The sequence below is a fragment of the Polyodon spathula genome, chromosome 2 (genome assembly GCF_017654505.1).
Source record: "Polyodon spathula isolate WHYD16114869_AA chromosome 2, ASM1765450v1, whole genome shotgun sequence".
NCBI classification, from domain to species: Eukaryota; Metazoa; Chordata; class Actinopteri; order Acipenseriformes; family Polyodontidae; genus Polyodon; species Polyodon spathula.
Window position 1 is genome coordinate 21,041,543 of NC_054535.1, and position 19,074 is coordinate 21,060,616.

The 19,074-nt window shown below is 37.0% G+C and overlaps 1 protein-coding gene across 1 annotated transcript; it reads right to left on the reverse strand.

The window, feature by feature from the left end:
• Positions 1 to 235: 235 nt before the first annotated feature.
• Positions 236 to 5,164, reverse strand: LOC121331265 (neurofilament light polypeptide-like). The gene is made up of 3 exons (XM_041278543.1): positions 4,048 to 5,164; positions 3,463 to 3,587; positions 236 to 979 (listed from the first exon to the last, which is right to left on the reverse strand). Exons 1-3 carry the CDS (start codon positions 5,050 to 5,052, stop codon positions 919 to 921), a joined length of 1,191 nt encoding a protein of 396 aa, XP_041134477.1. The 5' UTR covers positions 5,053 to 5,164; the 3' UTR covers positions 236 to 918.
• Positions 5,165 to 19,074: the final 13,910 nt, after the last annotated feature.

Sequence of the window (19,074 nt, forward strand, 5' to 3'; positions counted from 1 at the left end):
ATTTAGTTGAAACTATATACAAGCCTACCAAACCAAGACTCAAAACGTACAGAACAGAAGCAGCTTGGCATTTGACACTGAAGGTCTCCCCTCTGTCATGAGAATATTTTCTTCCTGACATTTTCTTCATATATATTTTGAGCTTGTAAAAGAAGTTTACAGCATATCATATATATATAATATATATATCCTATATATATATATATATATATTATATATATATATATATATATATATAGATATAATGTATGCTTTGATAGATACACTGTATTACCATTATCCATTCTATGTATCAATAGAATCGATTACAGATATATTAAGATGCTCATTTCTTTAATCTATTTTTTAGCATTAAATGTTTTTGAAGCTCATAACAATTGAAATATCAAGGAAGATCAATGCAAATAATACTGCTGTACCTAAGGATAGTTTTATATGCAACAAAATATATATTTTACTACTTGTTTACTGAATAAAACCAGGAACAATATCCTGTTGGTAATTTTGGCAATCGGGACATAGCAAGACATAATAATTAATAATTAGCTTTCAACATCAATATTTGGAGTGTGACTCCTACGTGGACCAAGTCTTATTATATACTGTATAATTATGAAGCTGAAGTTTTGAAGAACATTATTGCAATGTATAATTCACCCATACGAAGAAGAAAACTACACATAATATTACCAAAAGGATACTGTGCACTGGTTGGATTACATCAATTTGCTAGTTAATGCAGTGGTTTCTTTCAGTTTTTTATTTTGTTTTTGTCCAGATTTTCCTCTACCTTCAGTTTTTGACAATCAGATACACAGTGTGTGGAGAAGAAGGGGGAGTTTATAATGGACCTCTTGCTAAGTAAATTAACAAGGGCACGGCTGGCTTCTGTGCTGCCTCGTTCGGCTGGTTTTCTGTTTAGGTGAGTGCGGGCAAAGAGGAAAAGCTCAGCCTGAACTCTTCACCTTCCAGAAGTTTCCTAAAAAAAATAGAAAATAAGTAAAATACAGATTAAAATGTGTTTGTTAGTATTGAACAATGTATGCAAAAGTTAAGTCTTCTTCTTTGTTCTTTTATAAGAGGAAACTAGTTGCCACAACATATAGTGAAACATTTGGTAATACTTTACATTGTGTGACACAACAATTACACATATGGCTGTGCAGATGCAATGCAAAACATGTTTTTTTTTTTTGGGTAACACTTTACATTAGGTGTCTCTAATTACTAAGTACTTACATAGTAAATACATGTGTACTTACACAATTATAATGTTATTATGCATAGATAAAATGTACTTAGTGTGTAAAGTTTTTGCATGATATATGTGAGTACACAGTTGTATCAGAAAAGGGATATAGTTAGGGTTAGTGTGGCAGGGGTGAGGCTGCCCCTGTAAATAATATGTTTTTGTTTCATTATGAATATGGTTTGGTGGACAGGTTTTAACTGACTAATTGATTATAAATTAACCCTGGTCACTTGCCTTTAAAAACGGCCTGGAAAGCCACCCCTTTGTTCTTGTTTAGCTTATGCTATTCTGTGCTGTGTTTACAAGCTGAAAGCCTTACAACTGCGTGTTTAACCAGGGTGAGTGAACCAAGACGGAGGACCACTGATGGATCCGTGGTATACTAGAGATGAACTCTCACAACTGTGTGTGGAACCAGAGTGAGCTACCAGTGATCACTGTATGTTTAACCGGGATCATAGGTAAACAGATTAGTGATTTTAATCCTACAAGAGTTTAATTATCTGTGTTAGGAAGAAGCTTCCTGGTGTGGGACCTCCCTGTATTGCGAGAGTAGCGCTCGACCCCAGCTTAGCCACCTTTTATTTCCTATTTTGCCTTTTATATATTCATGTGCCTGTTTGTATATCCTTCCTCATTAAGACAACCATTGCTAGTACCCTAGTGGTGGCCACCAGAAACTGCAACTGCCTGCAACTCCTTGTAAATAATAAAACCTGGACTTCTGAGTGGCGTTTCAATGTCAAACCCTGTGTGTCTCTCTCGTTTCTCAGTGGATAACCACAGAGTAACAGAACCCCCTCGTTACAATTATGTTTAGAGTTACTGTTAGGGAGAGTTAGGGTTTGGGTTAAAGCTAGAGTTAGGTTTAGAGTTAGGATTAGGGTTATATCAAGCAAAAAATGTATACATTAAGTACACTGTAACCATGCATAATAACATTGTAATTACATGTAAGTACACATATATTTGCTAAGTAACTTCTATATATATACATAGTAATTAGAGACACAATGTAAAGTGTTACCTTATTTCAAATATGAAAGCTTCTTTTGTAATAAACAATGTAATTGCAGAAATAGAATGTAATTGTAGAAATAGAATGTAATTGCAGAAATAGAATGTAATTGCAGAAATAGAATGTAATTGAAGAAATAGAATGTAATTGTAGAAATAGAATGTAATTGCAGAAATAGAATGTAATTGCAGAAATAGAATGTAATTGAAGAAATAGAATGTAATTGAAGAAATAGAATGTAATTGAAGAAATAGAATGTAATTGAAGAAATAGAATGTAATTGTAGAACTTGCTTACAAGTCATGTCTTATAAAAGGTTTAATTAAATTCATTAGTGTAGACTTTAAGATCTTACTTTAAATACCTCAGATGTTTAAGCTTTGTGAATAGGTTTGATTACTTTTATTGTATAAATAAGTACTTTGATGTTAAATTTCAACTCTACCTCGCATGGTTAAACACATTACGAAGCTGCTGCATTCATAACTCACATTTATCTTTTGTTGGACTTTTTGATTGGGCTCTGAAGTAAGGGTGACAGTGAGACGTGTGACTCACAAATGCAGTACCCCTTTGTACCATGGATAACAATGATTCTATGGTCTGACAATAGTGAGCATAGTTTGACTGTTGTGTCATATTTCAGTCAGGGTCTGCCAATGGTTAACCATGTAACTGATGGTGTAGCAGGGAGGAGGAGAGCCCTGTACATAATTAGTGGACCATGGCAAAGCTCTGCTGTTTAAATGTATTAAACAGAAGGGCTTTGCCATGCCCCACTAATTGCCTGCAGGACTCTCCTCTGCCCTGCTACAGAATACATCAGAGTGAATAGTTTATGGTTGAATCATGAAAAAACTGGTATGTAACACAATTTCAATTTGATATGAATATAAGGGATAAGACAGCAGTATACTAACTAACTCATGTACACAAGTCCCCAGGTCAACAAACAAATAAACAGGATCAGGCAAGTGTATAAATCAACAACCCTCGAGTAAATTTAGGTACATGCATTGATTTATTGCAGATTATCTAAAAACACTGTGTTGCAAATAAATGACAAAACGACTGGATGTAGCACAACATAGAATTAATGTGGAGTGAACAACCATTTAAATGACTCAGGTCATATGCTTACTTGGTGCAATGATAATGATGATTACTTGATAGATTTACATGTTGCAGTTACCTGTATGCAGCTATTTCAATATCCAAGGCCATCTTGACATTCAGGAGATTTTGATATTCTCTCAGGTAGCGTGCCATCTCCTGCTTGGCATCATTTATATCCTTCTCTAATTCATTTATCCTTTCCTGAAATAACAAAAAAAGAAGCAAGGACTTAATATACAACTGTTTTACAAGCCAGCAGAAAAAAATATTGGAGCCAGCAGGTTCTATGTGCAACTTCAAACATAAAAATGTAAATTATGCATCGAAATATTGGCTATTGATCTCCTTTAGTGCTTATTTAACCTTCAGCCACAGTTACAGGAATTGCTTTTATCCTTTTACATATAGATTCTTGGCTATTTGGGGTTTCCTTTTTAAATACAGTACACATGTATTGCATTGTCTCAATAAAATATGATAGAAATAGCAGCAAAAAAATCCATTATGAAGAATGTGAAATCCATGGAGAATTGAATTGGTTGGCATTTCATTTTTAACACTGACGTATATGTGTTTCATCTCACAGCTGGGATGTGTTTTTGTTCTCTTCCAAGCAAAGCAAACATGCAAGACACATTGCAGTCACAGTGCAAACTTTTACCTGATACTTCTCAACTTCTCTGGACTGCTTTTCCTCCAGATTCTCTAGCTGCTTGCTGAGGGACTCGATGACATTCTTGAGGGCTTCGATTTCTGAGGACCGGGACAGGAGCAGGCTCCTATACTCTGAAGTCTCCTCTCTGATGGATCTCACTGCTTCGTTGTTCTTGCTGGCCATCTCAGTTACTGTGGCAAACTTGGCACTGTACCAGTCTTCAGCAGCTTGCATGTTTTTGTTGGCCAGTTTCTCATATTGGGATCGGATCTCCTTCAGAGCCAGGGAGAGGTCAGGCTTGGCCACCTCCATGTCTACAGTAATGTTGGCAGCTTGGATCTGCGATGAAAGCTCATTGTTCTCCTCAGAGAAGACCTTCCTGAGGAAGGAAATCTCATCCATCAGGGAGCTGATACTACCATCAATATCTCTGTTGGCCAGCACCGCCTTATCCGCCTCCTCCCGTATCTTCTGCACGGAGTCCTCAGCATCCATTCGCAGACGCACCTCTTCCTCATACTTGTCCTTCATCTGGCCATAGACATCCTGCAGGTGGTCCCTCTCCGCCTCCATGGTCATCTTCTCGTGGGTCTCAGACTCCAGCAGAGCCCTCAAGCTGCGCACCTCCTGCTCATAAATGAGGTGCAGTCGGGAAGGATCCTTCTGCCTCTGTCTGAGGGCTTCCAGCTCCACCAATAGCACCTTGTTCTGCTGCTCCAGGTAGCGGACCTTCTCAATGTAGGTGGCAAAGCGGTCATTGAGGTCCACCAGCTGCTCCTTCTCCTTGGCCCTCAGGCCGAGCAGCTCAGTGTTGAGGTTGCTCACCTGGGAAAGATCCACCCTGTCCAAGGAATCCGGCATGGAGGAGAGGAAGGTGGTCCGAGTGGACCTCTTGACAGAGGGAGAGGATCGGTGCATGGGATACATGGAGGAGGAGATTGTGGATTTGGCCGGACGGATGCTCCTGTAATCATCCCAGGGCCTGCGGGCATTATAAGGGTCGTAGCTCATGATGTCTGCTTTTTTATGTAGTTTTTTTTATAAGTTTAGTCCCCCTTTTTCTACACACCTTACTGCTTGAGCTGCTGTCTGCCACTGCACCAGTTCAGAAATGCTGCAGAGCCTTCAGTTTTATACAGCAGCCTGCTCCATCCCAAGGGAGTTGCAGCATAAAGGAATTGATTGAGCTCACAGCCAATGGGAAAATGCTGCATTGTGGAAAAGAGATTAATTTACTGTTTCTCAGTTTAAACTGCTCAGCACTCTAGAGGAGGTGAGTCATTGTATTTCTTTTAGACACCTCACCAGCAAAAAAAACCCAAAAAACCCTCACACACAGTTCCTGCTTTACTGACATAGGGCTCTTTATTTTTAAATTGACATTTAAAATCTTCCTCATCTTTCTGTCTTTTAATGTGTATGCTCAATTCAATGTCAAGTCCTAGCAATAAAAATAACATTTAAAGACTAGTTGATGATTTAAAGTCTAAATAAAACTGTACACGAAAAATGGCAGTATAATCTACAGTGTCCATAGAAAGTCTACACCCCCTTTCAAAATGTTTACCTTTTGTTGCCATATAGCCTGGAATTAAAATGCAATAATTTTTTTTTTTTCAATTTATCTACACATCCTACCCCACAACTTCCAAGTGAAAAAAATATTCTAGAAATTTGCAGGAAATTGATTAAAAATAAAAACTGAAATAGCTTGGTTGGATAATTGTCCACCCCCCTTTTAATAGCAATCCTATATTAGTTCAGGTGTAACCAATTGCCTTCAATATCACACATCATCAAGTTAAGTGGCCTGTGTTAAATTATAGTGATTCAAATGATTTCATGATAAATTCAGCAGTTCCTGGGTTGGGTAGTGCATTTCAAAGGAAAGACTCAAACATGAGCACCAAGGCACCTTCAAAAGAGCTCCGAGACAAAGTTGTTGAAAGGCACAGATCAGGGGATGGGTATAAAAAAATCAAAGGCCTTGAATATCCCTTGGAGCACAGTCAAGACAATTATTAAGAAGTGGAAGGTGTATGGCACCACCAAGACCTTGCCTAGATCAGACCGTCCCTCCAAACTGGCTTACCGAACAAGACAGTGACTGATTAGAGGGGCTACCAAGAGGCCAATGGTAACTTTACAAGAGCTACAGGCTTTTATTGCCAAGACTGGTCAAAGTTTGAATGTGACAACAATATTCCATGCGTTCCAGAAATCTGGCCTGTATGGTAGGGTGACAAGAACGAAGCCATTACTCAAGAAACCCCACCTTGAATCCCATTTGAAGTAAGCAAAAAAAAAAAAAAAAAAAAAAAACTCAGGAGATTCTGTAGCCATGTGGCGAATAGTTTTGTGGTCTGATGGAACTAAAATCGAACTTTTTGACCTAAATGCAAAGCATTATGTTTGTCCCAAACCCAGCAAAGCGCATCAGCCAAAGAACACCATCTCTACTGTGAAGCACGGTGGTAGCAGCATCATGTTATGGGGATATTTCTCATTGACAGAGACTGGGGAAATAGTTTTCATTACACTAAAGGTTAAACTGGGTACTGTACTATAGTTCCAGGAAGGGAGTTCAGATGGCGTCACATTTTCTAACATTCTGTGCAGGGTTGATATTCTTCAACAAAAAAAGGAATATGTTTGGTACTGCTGTAGGTTAGGCTGTTTTGAATGAGTACTGTAGCTCCTCATGAAGTTGACTCAATGTACCCAGTGTTTTCCTATTCAAATGGACCATTTCCTCTCAAAGCTTTCACATTTCCAAGACGCTTTTGTAAGTAGAATAGCATTATAATGTACGCATGACATTAGTAATGGGGAAAACATTTTTATTGTCTGCTTTTATTGCATAATTAATCAATTTTGCTGAATTAGACAAATATTTGTTCCCCTGGGGTTACAATATTAGTTTACACCAGTATCCATTCTAAAGTTTTGCTAAAATAAGCAAAAGATCAATCTAAACTGAGCCCCAGTCTCCCCTATTTAGCCTTTAAGTGAACTAGGAAAGACAAAAAGTTCAAAATAGCTTAGTTTTTTGTTTACAAGTTTAGACAGGGTTTCATAAAATAGTTTGTATGAACCTTAGTAAAACACTTTCTTCAGTACACACAGTTCTGCAGTAAGCGGGGTCGAGAAACAAACACATTTTTGATGCATTGCCCAGCCACTAATGAAACTGCAGCTTATCAGTAAGTGCTGACAGATATAAAAGGAAAGATATAGCATATGGGAATGTTATGGCTAAACTGTAGCCTATAGTTTAATTATTATTGCGCAATTGTGGCAACTTGTGTAATGCAGGGGCTATGGTTAAGTAATTAAACAAAATAATAATAAAAAAAACAGGAACTTTTGGTTGTTCCTGCCGCTACATTAAAAGCATTTCTTGTGTTACAATTCTCAAGCAAATGCTAAAAGCAAACACACCTGTTTAAACATATCCCATATCAATCAATCTCAATCAATCTTTATTTTATATAACGCCTTTCGTAGTGGAAAACCATCACAAAGCGCTTTACAAGATATAGTAAATACAAGAAAATCCATAATACTTTAAATACAGAGAAATGCATAATACATGAAATACAGTAAAAAAAAAAAAAAAAAGCATAATACATTAAATACAGTGGAAAGTACATATTACATGAAATAATACATTGAATACAGTGGAAAGTGCACAATACATGATAGTAACATAATATGTGAAAATAGTAGTAGCAGCTAATGGCAGATATCAGGCTTAAGGAGCATGGAAAGCAAGAGAGAACAGGTGGGTCTTGAGAGTTGATTTAAAGCGAGTGACGGTGGAAGCATCACTCACCAAAGCTGGGAGAGAGTTCCAAAGAGTCGGAGCCATGAAGCTAAATGAGCATTGTCCAAGTGTGGTGCACTTTTGCTTGGGGATAACAAGCAGGCCAGAGTCAGAGGACCTCAGCTTGCAGGCAGAGACATAGAGGGTCAACAGGTTGAGGGGGTACTCGGGACCTGTGTGATGAAGGGCATTGTAGGTGAGCAGGAGAGTTTTGAAAAAAAGCCTGAACTTTACAGGTAGCCAGTGCAGCTGGGCAAGACAGGGTGATATATACCTACTGCACAAACACATGGATATGCTATATAGTCAATAAAAATATTAAACCACTCTCCCCTTTCTTTGTAAGTACAGGACTGGTGACTAAAGACTGAAGCATTGGGGACTTGTTTTATTATTCCCTGTAATGGTAATATCTGCAATTTAGGGTAATTATAATGCAGTGTAACTGTAGTACAGTATAATTATAATCTGCAGTTTATACCCAACACTAACCCAAACCTTATACTTAACCATAACCCTAACTCCTCTCTATAACTCTTAACCAGGCATCTCTACATCCTGATGGAAAACTCACATTGAAACAGACAGTACCTATACCTTTAGATGGAATGATCTTTACCTAAAGGTGTGACTCTGGGGTACAGTCTGTTTACAGTGTTCTCCCTCCCTGTGAAATATACTGTCCAGTGACATTAAACATGCTTCTATTCCACCTGTTTACAGTGTAAGTCAAAACTGTATGACATGCAGTCATTTATTGTTATCTAACATATTTTAACTGACTGGAAGGCAACATATTCCACCCAGCACAATTTACAGCATTGCGGTTTCAAAGTTATTAACAGTGTAGCTACACTAAAACTGTGGTGCAGTTACAATGTAGAACATTTTCACTAATAGTTAACCAAAATTTCAAATGTTTATAGCAGTTTAACCTAAGCTCATATATAAACTCACAAAGGGTAAGACATTTTTCTCTTTTTTTAATTTTGGTTACAAACATCCTATATGAAACACATTTCTGTTGAGATTAAAACTCAAATCAAACAGTTTTCTGGTTATGTAATGGAGTATTCTTTTCATAACCTTATGCTGTATCTAAATAAACTCTAACTTTAGCTCTTGGGTTTATTACAAAAAAAATTGTCAATAAGATAAAATAAGATATGGCATTAATTATATTCTTCTACACTGTTGTTAAAGAAGCCAAGAACAGTTTTTTAAAGATCAAATTTTGTTCAATTTTGATCTTTAAATACATGTCTATATTCTTCCTTTCTAAGCTCTGAAATAGTGGACTGTGGTTGTTAATTATAAAGAACAAGTTATTCACAAACTCATAATGACTCTGTTCTATAATATTGATGTTGGTATCCTCTTTGTGCTGATAACAAGAAAAGATTGAAAGACTGCAATGGACTGCAACATTTTGTGATGAATCTTTCCCCTGCATTTCTAACAGCAGCATTATGTATTGCTTGCTCCAAGGTTTCTTCCTTGTCTGAATCTACTGCAGCCTCTTCAGTTCTGTCTTCATACCTGGGAGGATGTTACTGTAGAAGCTGATAACTAATGAGCACAGTGATTTGAGTCACTGAAATGCAGTCAGTTCCAATTAATTTAAAGCATTTTTCAATGAGAAGCAAGGGTTTCTAACACATTATTTGAAACATAATGCACACCTTGTACACACATGACTTTGCAGCATCATATAATGCCTTGTGAAATGCAAACCTCTTGCATGCACACTCCTATATACTACCCTGTCAAAAACATCACTGTATAGAACACCATTACCCGATTCTACTGTGCACCTCATATGATTTCCTTCAACCTACAGGGAAGTGTTATAACAATTACCTTATCACATACATGGTAATTCAGTGTAATACAGGTCTTTTCAGTGACCACTACAGAAAACCATTTTTGTGGGTGAAATGTAGAATAAATGTTGCTCCATTTTGTCATTCAGGTAGAGAATGTATACTGTTTGGAGTCCCATTGCATAAACCAATCAAGTACCATATTTATTTTCCTTTGACAATTTCACAACACAAGCTATATTAATGTAATATGATACATTCTAAATCAATATTTCTTCATATAGCAAAAGAAATGTAATCCTTTGGCTATACAGTAGGCCTCTGCGCCTGTTTTGAGGACATGCCTGTAATCAGACAAGAGAAAGTTCACGCTGGCTATGAAGCTCAACACATGAGAATATTTTGCTTTATAATCACTGTGGGTAGAAAAACACCAAGAAATGTATTATTTTTAAGCTTCAGTTTCTTATTTTATATTGAGGCATCATCAAAGCATCTGAAGGGCTATATTTGCAGGATTAACAGCTACATTTAGTCTTAACTTTTGCGGTTAACAAAATTAGAGTAAATCATCATAACAGGATAGTTAAAGAGAACACTTAAATAACAGGTTAAAAATATTCCAAAAAAGTACAAAGAAGCCTGTCATCAATTGAGGACAATGGCACTTAATGGGTTGAAGTGTTTATCATACATTTGAATATGGGATGGACTTTACATATATATTTTAATAGATGTCTCATCTTGACTCTATACAAATCAGGAAGGGGAACGTTTGCTGCATAGTGGTTGATATAGAAACTTACCATGAGATGTCATAACTATATAATTATGAATGTTCTGTCAATCCTTGATTCAGGAAAATGCTATACTAATAAAGTTTTTATTGTAATAAACATTCCCATGCATCTCCGCATTCAAATGCTTACTCTGACTCTCATCACATTCTGGTGACAAAAAAACAAACAAACAAAGAAAAAAAAAAACCCTCTTAAACATTCAAGAAACCTTTACTTTCTTTTAAAAACATATGGGTCCCACACAATTCCTCTGTAAATAAATCAAAGCAGAAAATGTAACTACAACAACAGTCCACTGGGGGGCAGCCTGTGTCTGATGATAGAATGCTTGGGAAGCACAATGTCAAGATTCCAGTTTATACTCATTCATTAGCTCTTTGACCTCACTGCATAAAGATCCTGACCCGAGAGTAAGCAGATGCAGTATAAAATGAAAGCTGATAACTCCTCTAATGACCACAAGCCCAAACGCTGAGTGTGCGTCAGGACTGTGCAACAAAAATAGAATGCAATACAATTATATATCTTTGTATAAACCTTCTAGTTGAAGCCTGAATGGCTTTGGTCTGACTTCAAAAAATATTGCACTTCAATTTTTAATCAAATCACATGCCCCTTCAACTGGGATACAGAGTTTAAATTAAGGAGCCTTTTTAAAACAGCTCTGCAGCAACTACTAATAAGATAGTGACCAGCTAAAAGTGAAATCAAATATTGTCCTGCCTCTTAATGGGGCACCCAGTCAGTCTGTACAATTCCAGACTGGTTTTACAGCTTATAGATTACTTCAGGAGTGCAGAAAACACATAGTTTACTGTATATTTTACAGTATTTTTTAATTGATTTATTTTTGGGACCAGCTCAACAAGCTTAACCTGAACAACACGACCAGCTGAAAACCAGTGAAAACCAGCGAAATTAGAAAACACACTTATTACAGGGAAGGGACCTCAAAATGGAAACAGCATGCTTCCAGCACATTGGTATACGCACAGGGGCTTACATCTTTAAGGTAGATAAAGGTAATTAGCACTCTGTGAAGAATGTTTAGCTGATGTAATTTGACTATTGTTTTACTGTAAAAGCTGTGCAAAGCTAATACTAGTATATTAATTAAGCAGTACCCAATTACTTAGAGTAGATACAGCCTGTGACAAGATACAGCATGTTCATGTGGTTTGAGACGGTTTTCATTTTGTGTCACAGAACTTGTCCTTTACTTGACCTGGCTGTAAACGGGACTGTATGTGCAAAAAAAAAAAAAAAAAAAAAAAAATTATACTATTTTTTTAAATTTTTTTTATGAGGTTAGCGGGAGAGAATAAACTGACATCAAGGATAACGACAACAACAACATTTTACCATTTATCATCAGTGGTCAACGTTACCCTCCTACAAATATTGACAAATAATATTTGTAAACTCCAGCCCTGAGCTGCAGTCTTGTGCAGCTGGCCCCCTATACATCACACCAGCAGATATTAAATTTGCTCCATTCATTAGCCTAAGTGGATGAGGTTCCCTAATAGGAGCTCCTTTCCCCTCAATAATTGCTGTTGATTGGCGTAAATTAGCCCCCAGTTGCCAGACGGGTGATTCTCGACAATGATAATCCAATTTTCAACTCAAACTAATAGGATTTCAACTTTGGGCTCCCTAATAGCCGTCTGCGAACCCTGGCTGGATCCCTCTGAGCTGTCCGCTGCCGTGCTTCTGGAATATATCCACAACCCTTTTGTCCTCACAAGAAAGAGCGTATCCAGACCACAGTCATGATTCATCTTCCACCTAATTGAAAATAAACACAAGTGTCATTTATGAAGAAACTGTTTATTGAACTAATTAACTAAAAAATAAAGTCTGCTGCTCTAGCTCTGGAATCAGATCGTCAACTTACTGGCTCAGCCCATATTTCCAGATTAACTGCTTTTTCAAATGGCATGTTGATATTTTGTAGTACTGTACTCTTTTCCTACATGCACTGGAGATTTTTTAAAGGGAATATATTTGTATTCTAATATACCTTTCTTTATCTTAACCCTTGACGTCTAAGCAGAATGAATGAATATGACCACGTTGTGTTTTAGCGCTTGTAGTTTTTTTGTTTAACTTGGTGTGTGTGATCCTGACCTGCGTGTGGGCATGTTCTTTGTCTTCCCTGTGATTGGTCCTGTCTCTCTGTATCAGTCTTGGAGTGCATGGTCTGCAGTGTTTCCCTAGAAAATCATATAGGCCCAGTGGCCATGGCCTTCTGATAATCATATATGCAAACTGGAAGTCAGTAAACCTCCAGGCTGTTTCAAACAAACACTCACGCCTTTGATATTTAACAAGTTTGATTTGAATTACTTTTTAACACTTCAACACACAAATCTTAATTCATGCAAGCAAACTGAAAATTAATCATTGGAGGAAGCATCATTAAGTGAAAATGCTCTCCCATACGGATTATTAACAACATTATACTTCTTCATTGGTAATTTACACTATTCACATCGTATAATAATTCATTACACAAAGCATTTCCTTTAGAGTTATAAATCAGTCAACCTATTTATTTTTTAAAGGTTGTAAACATACCATGGTCAGTGTTGTACAGCCAGGGGCTGTACCCAGGGTCCTTTACCCATTCCAGGGCTCTACGTTTAGATTTTTAAGTGGCCCCTTGGCCACTGAACTAGTGTTTTTACTGGCCTGGGTGCAATGTTATCTGGCCCAATATATTCCTTATGTTTCTAACTGTGTATGGTAACCAAGGAGAGCCCACATCTCAAAAGAAAGTGGCTAAACAAAGCCTTTCATTATATGTTACTTCAGCCATTTAACATGCACACATTTGTGTGCTTGTCAGAAAATGAAAATACTGTATTCAAAATTTGAAAATGTATGTGTACAAATGATACTAATTTTTTCACAAGCAAACCCTCGACCAAGCTCTTGCCACGTGGTCACAGCAAGGCTAAAACTGAATTATAATAATCTGAATTAGGGATGGGTCAGTGTAGCCAATACATGATTACATAAAAAAAAAAAAAAAAAAAAATTAAACAAACAAAAAAAAAACTATTCAAATAGCATATTACATATTTGAGTACACACAAAAAAAGTATACATTAGCTACTAGTAGAAGCAAACGTCCCTTTATTTTATTTTTTTAATGCTGACGCTTAACACGTGTTATGTCAGTCTTAAACCAGTTGTTATTTGCATATTAAACATAAACCCTAATAATTATGCAATGCTAATAATAGAAACATTCTACACTAAAATTATTCTGTTTGAAAATGTTACCAATTTTATTGCCTTGTTTTTAGCTAGTGTTAAGATCCCTGCATGAGTTCCTCTACAGCTACTGTACACAGCAGCTTCTGCAGCTGTTGCTAGCCTGTCATGAAACAGCTTCTGGGAGCATGGCACCAGAAAACTTTGACTGTGTGAACTGAAATAAAATAATGTATATAGCAATTGCTAAAAGAAGCAATCCAAACTTGCGTAACATCAAAATTAGAAAGGTAATTTAATGTTATGATGAATATAAAGACATCGCAAATGTTAAGCAGAACAGCGCAGTGACTATAAGAAAAGGCAAGATACTTGGAGTTGGAAAGGAGTCATTGTTTAACTCTGGACTGTAGTTCAATGTAAAACATCTACTGCTGACTTTCTGTGAATGGATGGAGTAACGTCAACATTTGCACTGACCATTAAAAGTACAACCAGGGATCCTTGTTTTGAATTATTTACAGGTTATTGGATAAACAAAGTAACTTGACTTGGATTAATCTGTAGTCAGTACTTGATGGCTAGTTGTAATTAGTAATGTTAAACTATTGTAATGTTGGAATGTATTTTCAATTCTTTTGGCCAGGTTATAATATTTACACTATTACGATTATTTTATAAATATTATTTGTTAGAATTAAACAAATGTATAATATTTAGGTTGCTATGATAGGAGTTATTTTATTCTGAATACACTACAGCAAAAATTCTTACAGTGTTTGGTATTTGCACAATATTATGCTGTTGCTTTAATTGGAAGAGATACGCGCTGTGACGTTGCTGGTCATTGAGTTCTGTATTTTAATTCAGTAAACAAAAGAAAAAAAATTGTACTTATGGAAATAGTGTATTGAATGAAGAAATCTCGTCTTGGACATTGTGAACATACACTTTGTGAACCCGACTAAACTTTACTGGCTTACATTGTTAGCAGTCTGCTTGTACACATTGTCTTTTATTTTTGGTAGCGTAAGGGACCAGAGTTTGGGTAATCGAATATACAAAAATGTTGCACCCTTTGTGTATTCAAATAGGAAACTATTTGAAATTTGAATCCATAATTCTAATAAACACTATTAAAACAAAATTCATAATACAATTCAATCGCTTATCTGGGTATCCATCTGGACATCTTACTGTGGGACTGGATATGATGTAAACGAAATGTTGAATTCACAACAAATAAAGCTGCTGTTTTTATCTAGGAAACTGACGTCAAACAAGACAGAACGTTACTTTTTTTTTTGCACTGTGTCATAATGAAGCCAGATGAAGCCTCCACTCTAAATGTTCATCTTCATTTATTTTTTTTTATAATTACTTTCTTTATGATGTATTGATTTCAGCGCTTTCCTTTTGGCTTATTGGTTGCTTAATTGTAGAAAACCTGATTTGTAAAAGATTTGCCATGCCGTGGAAACGAGTACTAACACAGCACTTCAGTACAGTCTCAGATTCTGACTGTACAACAAATATGACATGCGGCGGGACAGTTAAGATTAGTTCAGTTATGTTTTTAAAACATTGATTATAAATTAATTTTCAGCTTTTTGGCACACTGGCCCATTTTCCTGGATTCACGAAACAAAGCCATGTTTACTATATACATAATACTAGTTAAATGGAAGTTGCCTGTGGGGAGGCGAGGTGGCGCAGGACTCTTGCAGATCCTGGTGCACTGAAACAAACCTGAAAACTAACTTCACACGCGCTGTTATGATTTTTTTTCCCCCAATTTTCTAGTCCCGGCGGCTACATTTTTTTTTTTGACCAGGCCAGCCTCCGGGCCTGTAGAATGGAGGGGAACCACTGGTCTGTTTCCTCTGTGATTGGTTCTCTGTCTGCCTGTATCAGTCGTGCTGCGTATGGTCTGTGTCACCCCTGTGATTGGTCCTGTCTGTAAACCACTCTGTGTACACGTGTTCTGTATCTGTTTCCATTGCCAATGGGAGGTGTGTGTTGCTCTCCCGTCATCTTTATACTGTGTGGGGGTTGGGGGCTAAACCTATAAGGCGGCGTTGCAAAGTCATTCATTGTTGTTGTTCTGGTTGCCATGGCTGCTGTGTTCCTGTGTGTGAGTCATGTGAAGCTGACAGATCTGTGGACTCTGGAGTGGTTGCTAAGAGAGCGCCCAGAGAAATAAATAAAGAGAAAAGATTTGAAAAAGAACCAGCATCTCTGTTTACTGCCTCCTTGCTGAAATGCTACAGTGTATAGAAAAACAAACTATAAACGGTGACAAAGTAGTAAACCTAGATATACTGGGATACTGCAGTGCATGTGGTCACCACTGTAAAGCAGACAAATAAATAAATGTATTTCATTTTGGCATATGAACATAATGTACTGTGTATTTCCTGACTTTCAAAAATTTTGCAGTGAGAAGAGAAAATCATACAAACGTTAGAATTCAATAAAACCAAGAATAGCAAATCAACAATAACAAAAAAAAGTCTATAGAAAAACAACCTGTATGGTGATCATAAAGCAGTAATTGTAAAGATAATGAGGTGATGCAATGTACGGCCACCACTGTAAGCAAACAAACAAACAACCACATAAATAAATAAATAAATAAATAAATAAATAAATAAATAAATAAATAAAAGTGTTCCCTCTCGATCTTGTCCTCTTCTACTTCAAAATTATAAGCTGGTAGATGCGCTTCCTATATATGCCTTTTTGAAGTGTGTGACATGTAGGGATACATTTTTTTTGTTGCTAATGTCTAGCCTTATTAAATGACAAGGCTCAGAAAAACCCATGGCTTATTATTGCCATGAGACATCCCGGAAAAGAGATTGTGTCATCAGTGTTTAAGCACTGAAATCAGAGAGGTCCGGCACAAAGGGGTTAAAGGGTAAAGTCAGGCGCAACCACACAAATATAAGAATATTATAGTACACACCCATGCCGTTATACTGGGTCATTATGTATCTGCTGTACACGCATTCTCCGCCATATAATTATGCTAGTTTGAATTAGACGGTTTGAATTAGAAGATGAATCACCAAAAAACAAACAAGTCAGAGGCAGTGGTTCATGTTATTTCCAAGCAAATCAAGTGCACAAGATTATCCAATTCATGCAATATTCTGTAATAAAAATAATTTACACAGACAACATGAACACATTGGACCACCATTATCAAAAATCATAGGAGAACTGACAGCACAGCATTATCATCAAAGCATTTCAAGAAGATGTTAGTACCTATATTGTACCATAGCACCAAAATGTTTTTCATTTGGTTTATATTACAATTACTCCTTTGCAAAGAACCATTATATTTATTTATTTATTTATTTCTTAGCACACCCTTATCCAGTGCAACTTACAATTGTTACAAAATTTCACAGTACAAAATATCACAATACAAAGTATCACATTACAAAATATCACATTACATAATATCACATTACAAATAAGAGCAGTTATAAGGTACAGTAAAATCAGTAGAAAATAAGATCAAATTCAAATAAGAGATAAATACAGTAGATAATTACATTTAAGAGCGAGTTTGACTAAAAGTTTAACTTATAGACTTATAGTTAAAATATTTACTTATACGAGTAAAGTCCATTAAGAGCACATAGTAAGTACGATAAGTTGATGAGAACAATTTCAAATAAAAGCAGGAATACGGATATCTATAAGAGGAAAATCAAGTACAAGATTCAGGAAGTAGTTATAATTAAGAGCAGTAGTAGAATATGGAAAGATACGAGGCAGTTCAGTGCAAGTACAAGCTGATGCAAGTACTGGTACAATTGGGTGCCATATAGTCCAGTATAGTCGAGAGTTGTCAGGTTTACAGATGCTGTCTGAACAGATGTGTCTTGAGGAGGCGCCGGAAGGTGGTCAGGGACTGACCAATACTGATGTCCGTGGCTAGGTAATTCCACCACTGAGGGGCAAGAGTGGAGAAGGAGCAGGCTCTGGAGGCGGGGGAGCAGAGAGGGGGATAGAGCTACTGCCTGGTGGAGGAATGGAGGGGCGAGAGGGGGCTTTAGGAGAAATGATTGTCTGCAGATAGGAGAGAGCAGAAAGGTCGAGACAGCGATGGGCAAGTACAAGAGTTTTGAATTGGATGCAAACAGTGATAGGGAGCCAGTGGAGGGAGAGGAGTAGCAGTGTAGCAACTGGCACTATATAACTGAAAGCAGCTCTCCAATAACAAATACTATATGGGCTGCTGTTTTAATCCAATCTGCAGCCAGCCAAAGATGACATGGCTGTAGAAATAAGCATAATAATCTTCTACTCGTATTTATGGTAACAGTTTGTTTTCTCCATCACAGCGAGTTGAAAGGATGATTTGTAGCATCTAGCCTGCAATCCTAACTAGTTTGGTTCCACTACTAATGGGAACAAAAAGGACAGATTTCTGAACACCTTTGAGTAAGTCTCAGTGGCAGATGGAAACATGCCATTGGAAGCCTTTAGCCAAAACTGTATGCCTGTATGGTATCCTTGCCTCTTCCTCATTTCCAGAACTGTACGCCTGTATGGTATCCTTGCCTCTTCCTCGTTTCCAGAACTGTATGCCTGTATGGTATCCTTGCCTCTTCCTCGTTTCCAGAACTGTACGCCTGTATGGTATCCTTGCTTCTTCCTCATTTCTTCCCAGCTGGTGCAGTGTGGGATGATTAATTTTCCAATTAGGTCCACCCCAGGCTGCAGTGTGTTGGAGCGTCTGGTGTCTGTTTCATAAACAATTATATTAGGAAAGAATTGCAGTCACCTGCTTCATTTTATTATATTAGTTCCCCTTTTATACCTGGCAGAGATTCTGCATTTTCCAAAAGAAATAGGCTGTATCTATCTAGCTCACAGTACCACTCTCTGTATTCGGCTATTTGGTCATAGAACTGTGTATGGTACGCTCTGGCATTCCATTATGTAGACAGTGTTAAGCTGCCCACAAGAGAAGTGTAGTTAGAATATAAATGGGCTTTGTTTGTTTATTTTTGAATGGGGTCTCCTTCCTCAGCCCCTGTGCAATTTTATTGTTTTGTATTTGTTTCTATAATGATTTATTTATTGTAGAGCAGTTTAAAACGAAAAGATACACAGGATCAGTGAACGCAATCTGCCCAGCCTGACCTGTGTGCGTAGTTTATTTTGTGTTTGTGATTTAGTTTTGTATATCTGTTTTATTTTGCTCTGTGAGCAGTGGTTTATTTTTCTTAAAACCTTTTATTTTATTTTAGTGTTATTCAATTAAACGGCGCAGCACGCGCCTTTTGAACTGCAGTACCTGTGTGTGTTTTGCTTCCTCGTCCTGACCTGATGTCACCGC

Coding starts and splice junctions, on each gene's coding strand:
- LOC121331265 (XM_041278543.1), bottom strand. CDS start 5,052: ATGAGCTACGACCCTTATAATGCCCGCAGGCCCTGGGATGATTACAGG. Junction 3,588..4,047: donor GAGAAGTTGAGAAGTATCAG/GTAAAAGTTTGC, acceptor TTGTTATTTCAG/GAAAGGATAAATGAATTAGA. Junction 980..3,462: donor ATTGAAATAGCTGCATACAG/GTAACTGCAACA, acceptor TATTTTTTTTAG/GAAACTTCTGGAAGGTGAAG.